Genomic DNA, 7,381 nt, shown 5'->3' on the forward strand with positions numbered 1-7,381 from the left:
CACAAAATATTATTGACAACAAGAATTCCATGGATGTAGTTACCTTAAATTTACAAAGCATTTTTTAGAGAAACTTAAAGCAGTTCTTGGCCTTCTTGGACATTTCTTGAGGCTGGCCATGGAAGGAAGAAAAGGAGAGGAGGGAGGGGAGGCTTATGGCGCCTTTGCCTCCAGCTCTAAGGGTGAGGTCTCTTGGGAACTAGCTACTCTCTGTGCCTACATATTCACATTCTATACTTGAGACTGTGTGGGAGTCTGTGACCATGGGACCTTCCTTGCCAGAAAGTGGAGAGAAACTCCAGGGTCTAAAACCCAATAAACACTTCTTTTCTCTCTCGCCTTTGTTCATCTGTAATATTTTACCAGAAAGCCCAGGCCCAGCTGCTGCACCCCTAGATCAGGACCATCTGTATGTGAGGTCTGCTTGGGGGGCGGGCTATGCTTCTGACAATAGAAGCAGACACAAGACAGATAGGACTCCCCCAGGCCTAGGAGGGACACTGGCTCCTCATGCGTTTCTTCTCCATTGCTAGTCTCACGGCCTGAATGAGCTTGTCTTTGTTATTGAGGATATTATACTCTGAGAGCTTCACCAGCTTGTCGAAGGCATCCTCTGTGTACGTCAGCTCCTTGGTGGCATAGGGAGATTTTGCTCCATAGATGTTCAACTGGCCCAGTTCCAGCTCCTCCGGACTTCGCTCTACACCTTGGGGCAGGAGGATTTGCTATAGACACTTATGGTAGATTGCAAGGACTTGTTTGCCCACATAGACACACTTGCATGATACACTCTCACATGGATGTGTGTGCATACACACATATACACACATATACACACACAGACACAGGCACACACACACAGACAGACACACACAGACACACATACACACACACACACACACACACACACACACACACACACACACCCCTAAGTTCTACTGGGCAGAGGCACAGTTCATCCATTTCAAGATTCCACATAGCTGGCTATATCATAAAATGGCCAAATGACTAACAGAGCAGAGACCATGTTGCCAATTCACGGATAAAGATGGATCTCTATCCCTCTCCCTCTCTCCCTCCCTTCCCCCCTCCCCTTCCTCCTTTCCCCCTCTTCTTCCCCCTCTCCTTCTCTCTTTCTGTGCTCAGACTAGAGCTAAGCCAGGTGTCCCAACCAGGAGACTTCATGTGTCTCCTGGGAATGCAATGTAGTAGGGGGCTTACCTGGAGCCTTGTACTTCTGGAAGGTGTCACTGATAAGTGGGAAGTAAGCCACGATGGGGGCATCGGGCTCCTGGGGATCCTCCATCACGTAGCACTCCTTGAGACTCTGGTCATCCTCCTGGATGGAGTAGCTGGGGAAGGGGATATTCTGCTCTGTGCAGTACTCACAGGTTTTTTTCAGGGGCTGTAACAGCAGGGGAGAATCGTGAACTCAGGAAGCCTGGGAGTGGGTAAGCCACCCAGAGAGTTCCTGGGCCTGTTTTCCTGATTTTCCTAGCTAATACTGGTTCCAACCTGCTTTGCCACTGTGTGGAATTTTTAGGAAAAAAAAGCCAGCTTAGGACAAAAGGCCCAGGCAGTAGGCTAGTGCCTAGCCAGCTGAGAGCTCCTTCCATGAATTTTTTAAACCCAGAAGCCCTGCTACTGCTATATCACGGAAAGATAGACCAGGGAGACAGTGGGGGTCTAGTGGGAGAGCATTCTGTGAGATTAACAGACTCTGGGCCTGGTCCCCTGGAGTCCTGACTGGCAGTGTCCAAGGGCTGGACTTTGAAAAGGTGTCTTTGAAGTCAGAAAGAGTCCCGTACCTGACTTACCTGCATGTGTTCCAGCTAGCTACTTAGTCTTGGTTCCCGCCTCTGACGGAGGGATAACAGTAGCTGTGCCATCTACATAAAGAACTGGTGTGAGGACCAGGCGAGGTCCTAGGTTGGGAAACTCACTGTGGTTTATTTACAAACCCAGGTCACAATGGATCATTGCTTTCATTTTCATCAGTTGTCTGCAACTCCTTTCTTCTCCTGGCCTTAGGCTGGGATTATATCAAAGCCAACCAAAAAGCAAAAACCCAAACAAACAAACAAAACAAAAAGCCCAGGATTTTTCCCTTAAAGAGAAAGTAATTGTAATAGTAGTAGTAGTAGTAGTAGTAGTAGTAGTAGTAGTAGTAATAATAATAATAATAATAACAATAATTAATAATAACAGGACTGGAAAGATGGCTCAGCAGTTGGGAGCTCTTCTAGAGGTCCTGAGTTCAATTCCCAGCAACCACATGGTGGCTCACATCTTTAATGAGATCTGATGCCCTCTTCTGGTGTGTCTGAAGAAAGCAACAGTGTACTGAAATACGTAAAATAAATAAATCATTATGTATATATGTCATATATATATTACAGCACCACAACCATTAGTCATTTGTGTGATCGATCATATGGAGGCCCTGTGATTTACATGGTCCCTGGAGTTGTTTTAAAAACAAGAAATTACAAATTAATCATGATTTTTTTTTTCAGCTGAAAAATGACCAAGTACATCAGATGCTAAAAGAGATAATAAAGTTGCCATTTCTTGAGTTCATGCAAACCCCAAGTTCCAGCATGTGAGAACCAGCCCGTTGGCAGTGAGGCTTGGTCTTGTAGCCCCACACCATGCTGTGCCTTAAGCAGTGTGCTTGCAGAGTCCCATCCTCCTGTTACCTCCATCCTCCCATGGCTCAGGCCTCTGAGGTTGTGTTGCTGGCTGTAACAGCTCAGGAGCCCCTGGAGCTGGGGCTGCCCCTGCAGTACTTGCCTTTGTCTGGGATCCTGCGCAGTAATTGAGGTGGATGATAAGGTCGACTTTTCTCTCTGGCCTGAGGAGGGGTGCGTAGCTGGAGTTGACAAAGAATGCAGTGTCCAGCAGGTTCAGATGTTTTGTAAACTGTGTCAGCTGATTTGGGAAGGTGTCCAGTACTGTGTCTGAAAGTCAAGCCTTCTCGTTACCATCCTACCAGGTGCCCCAATGTCAGCTGTGGGTGGGGTGGAGGCATTGGTATGTACCGAGTACCCTGCCTGGAGCTTTTTCTTCAGCCTGGGTCTGTACCCTCCCACATTCTCCTTAGGAGACTGAGTCCTACCTCTCTGGGTAGGCCAGTGGATATCAACATGCTCTTGAGGCTTTAGCAAGTCTTCTATGGGTTATGCATACAAACCCACTGTGACCCAACCATAGAGCTTGTGGAGGAGAAAGGGCTTAAGGGCATCTTATAAACTAGGGGTACCCATGGACCCAGAGCTATCAGCCCATTTATCACCAGATAGCAAGGGCAAAATAACAGTCCAGGCTGAAGGGAATTTGCAGGCTGTGGCCAAATAAAACGTCAAAGAAGATTTCCATATGGTGGAATAGGAAGAATGTTAGCCCTGGTCCCTAACCCCTTCTCAAGGAGGCATACAGAATCCCAGCTGTGAGAGTGTGGCCTAAGGCCTGGGGCTGTGAGACTGAGCTGGGCTGTGCTTGCTCAACTGCAGTGGGGACACCACTCACAGTGAAAGGTGCTCCCAAAAGATATTGCTAATAAAAAAAAAAAAAAGCCCATCTCTCTCCATTTGTACAATAGGGCCAACTTCTGCAGCTGGGACTGTGGTTACAGCCAATTAACTAATTAATGCCTGCATTGCCCCCTGCTGGCAAAGCCTTATTCATTCACACGCTCTCAGCCATCAATAGACCAGCCGCGTCGTGCCCGCCCCCACCCCCCAAGCTGGCTGTGTTCCGCCCATTAACGTGACCAGAGGAGCCCGTCATCTTTCTCTATGGCAACTCCAATGCTTATTTTTCCTCCCTCCCAACAGCGCCAGCCCAGGTTGGGGTACCTTTCCACATGGAGAACTGTCCGTTCTGTAAGTAGTCAGTATGCAGCTGCAGCCCGTACAGGAAGTTGTGGAACTCAGACACCAAGGGCCTGTGTGTGAGGATTTCTCGGAAGGTGTTGGACAGCCAGGTTGCTGGGATCACTACTGTGGTCTCCAGAGGGTTAGCGTCACACCTAGGGATCTCGGGCAGGAGAGGATCATCTTCTGCAGGGAGAAGGAATGGAGGGCAGGTTACAAAAGGTGGGGTAGCACCTGGTTGCTTGACCCCAGAGAGTGAGCCACTTCATGAGACGGGGAGGGGAGGGGAGGGTGTGGAGAAGGAGACAGCGAAGGAAGGAAGGCTCCGGAGAGCATGGTGAGCCCAGAAGTTTGGTTTTTCTCTGTGTTCTCAGATTCCCAAGGCTTATCAGCTCTCTGGATATCAGAGTGATGTGGAAACCCTGACAGTCCTTACTTCATGATCCATACCCAATATATTCACTACCCAAGAGGGGAACCAGGGGGTCACCCACCGATGTCATGCAGTTTTTCCCTTGTCCACCTATAGAAAAACTCCTCTGAGGTGTGGGACAAATTCCAGGCATCAAGCAGGTTCAGGGAAAAGATACTACTCCACAACCCTAGAGAAGCAAGAGAGGTCATGAGAGGTCACGAGCAGCTCTCCCCAGACACCCTGCCCCGCCACCCAAACCTCACTGGTCCGGCCTTAGCCCCATGCCTACTTTAGGATAGGTAGTTGGGGGAGGGGCAGGGCAGACTTGGATTTCTCTCTCCCACAGGACAGGTCTATGCAGTGACTGATGGTGCCAGTCCTCAGCTCCTTTTCTCCCTTCCTTCAGTGTAGGGAGCAGGGGGTGCTTAAGGCACAGCTATAGTGGGGAATGACAACTGAAAGTGTAGGCTTTAAATTCAGCTCTGATCTTGCACTAATCTACATGGAGAAAGCACTTAACACAGTGTCCGGCATACGGTAAGCCTTGATGCACATAAGGGTAATTCTTACTTTTTAATGCAAAATTTAAATAATAATACTATAAAGATAGATTAAAATTTTAATAATAATAATAATAATAATAATAACAATAATAATAAAGCCAGTTTTGGGAGTTCACACCTGTAGTCCCAGTAGGGAGGCTGAAGCAAGAGAATTGACATGAATTTGAAACCAGCCTAGGATATTTACAAAGTAAGCCCCAGACACACCTGGGCTACAAAGTGAGACCTTATGGCAACAGGAAAATAACATTCTTTATTTAATTTAATTTCCCATCTCACATGGAGATGAGAAAACAAGTCCAGAGGAATTAGGTAATTTAGGCACCCTCTGTGCAGTTAACAGGTGAGGAATCAGAGTTCAAACCAATCTACTACAGATTTCAGAAGCACATGGGCACCGGGCTCAGGGGAGAAGAAGCCACTGTGGGCGGTGCGCTTCCACGTGGAGTTCGTAGAAGGAAGGAGCCTTGAGTTAGACTTTCTGGAATGGGTTGCTCTGGGGTAAGTGGAACATAGACATCCTGTTTAAATAAATGAAGTTTAAACAGCTGCCTTTGAAGCTGTAATGATAGGCTTGTGTTCTGAGGTCACGTTTTACAGATGAGACTCTGAAGCAAAGAACAGAATCTGCTGCCACAGGCCGTGACCTTGGCTTCTGAGGAGCCAGAGCGCAAAGAACAGGGAGCTGGGCTAAGCTTTCCCAACTGACAGCTCTGTCCTTTCTGCTGGGGCCCTCTCATCTGGGATCTGAGATGCTGCGTCTTCCTGCAAGCAGTCACACAGGCAGGGAGAAAGTGGGGGTGGACATTTTCTATCTCAGACTCCCATACCCAAATAGACAGCAGGAGACTAGGGTGCGGAGAGACTCCTGTAGGGTCCCTTTACTGATGTCCCTGTGCAGTCACAATCTGGAAGTAGGTTCAGGAGCCTCTCCTGGTTTCATGTAAAGCGGCAAATCCAGAAAGTTCAAGAGCTCAAGGTTAATCAAGGCTACCAGCAATGGGACTGAGGTCTCTTAGGGAGTCACCTAGCATGTAGCACATCTCCGGCTCAGGAATCCTCTTCATCAGTCGCCCCATGAAGAACTCGGAGCCAAATAACTCGCTGGGGATGAAGGCGCCGTACTTCTGCATGCCGACCTCGTAGGGGGAGAACTCGAACCATTCTGTACACAGGGAGCAACATCAATCTTAGGTTTGGGAGCCATCCACACAGCCTTCCCTCCAGCCCAACCAATGCTGGCTCCAGGGCCATGGGGAGCTTGCAACTGTAATCTGCAGTTCCCCTTTGTGCCACAATGGGGCATTTGCTGCAGGACAAAACAACTCTACAAATTGCTAGGTTCAACTTTTTTTTTCTTCAAAGCTGGATAAACAGGGGCAAAAATGGACTCTTCTATGTTTCCCTTTTGAGCAGCCTAAGAAAATCTTAGAGTTTCATTCTTCATTCATTCCTCAGTGACCCATCAGATAAGCCCTGGCAGGCTAGGGGACACTGCCTGATCGTCTCCACTTATGAGGGAAATTTCTTCAGCGGTGGGGCACTGTTTCTTGATGTGGAGATTTGTAAAGGGTGTATTGTACCCACCAAGAAGGGACTCCACCCCCACCCCACCCCCCCAGTCACTAGCCAGCAGTGTTACCTCTGAAATCCTGGTTGCTCACATCATCCTTGACATTGATGGTGAGGTAGATGGGCAGAGGGTTCTGTCCCTGGCACAGAGCAGCTCGCTGGTCTGACAGCTTGCATTCATTTTTCTGTGGGAACACCAGTGGTTAGGAGAGGTGGCTGACAAGCCGTTAGTGAAGAATGAGAGAACAATTGGAACCTTTACCAGCTATTTCCAGGTTCCGGATCCCCCCAGGTGACTTGCATTGGGTGCAGCAACTCCAGCTGTCAACTCTTGGGGGAGGGTTTTTTTTTCTTCCTCGAGACAGGGTTTCTCTGTGTAGCCCTGGCTGTCCTGGAACTCACTCTGTAGACCAGGCTGGCCTCGACCTCAGAAATCTGCCTGCCTCTGCCTCCCAAATGCTGAGATTAAAGGCGTGCACCACCACTGCCCGGCTAGAGCTGTCAACTCTTAAATGCACTTGGAGAATGCACATCATCTTCTGAGACTGCCGGCAGCTCAGGCCGTAAGTAGGGTGGGACTGGCTTATAATTTAAGGCTGTCTCCTGGGGTCTCGGGGCTGTCCATGTTTCATGTCTCATGTCTCAGGAGCCGAAGGTAGGGAGGCTACCACTGTTCTTTCTCGCCCCCTTTCCCTTTCTCCCTCTTGTTCTGGCCCCATTTGCTCTGGCCCTGCTCGATCCACCCCCCTCCACCCCTACCCCCTGCTGGCTCCGGCCACCACTGTTCTTTCTTATTGCTATTATTTCCCTTCTGCTACTGGAACCTGAGTAGCACCAGGAATTTTTATCTTATTATCTTGGTGTGTTGGGTTCTCTCAAAATATAAGAGGCAAATCTCTCTCCTCCTGTCCCTTCCTCCCTCCTTCCTCCCTTCCTTCCTCCCCTCCTCCCTCCTC

At 48.8% G+C, this 7,381-nt stretch overlaps 1 protein-coding gene across 6 annotated transcripts in view; it reads right to left on the reverse strand.

The window, feature by feature from the left end:
* Positions 1-348: 348 nt before the first annotated feature.
* Pla2g4e (phospholipase A2 group IVE) overlaps positions 349-7,381 on the reverse strand; it is a 70,834-nt gene continuing 63,801 nt past the window's right edge. For all 6 annotated transcript variants that reach the window (XM_031371589.1, XM_031371590.1, XM_031371591.1 and 3 more), the window contains 7 exons: positions 6,496-6,610; positions 5,881-6,018; positions 4,370-4,477; positions 3,858-4,061; positions 2,794-2,960; positions 1,222-1,405; positions 349-706 (listed from right to left, as the gene is read on the reverse strand). In XM_031371589.1, the coding sequence (XP_031227449.1) occupies positions 489-706; positions 1,222-1,405; positions 2,794-2,960; positions 3,858-4,061; positions 4,370-4,477; positions 5,881-6,018; positions 6,496-6,610 (1,134 nt within the window). In that variant the 3' untranslated portion in view covers positions 349-488. The remainder of the gene's footprint in view (positions 707-1,221; positions 1,406-2,793; positions 2,961-3,857; positions 4,062-4,369; positions 4,478-5,880; positions 6,019-6,495; positions 6,611-7,381) is intronic.

The sequence above is a fragment of the Mastomys coucha genome, unplaced genomic scaffold (assembly GCF_008632895.1).
Source record: "Mastomys coucha isolate ucsf_1 unplaced genomic scaffold, UCSF_Mcou_1 pScaffold15, whole genome shotgun sequence".
NCBI lineage: Eukaryota > Metazoa > Chordata > Mammalia > Rodentia > Muridae > Mastomys > Mastomys coucha.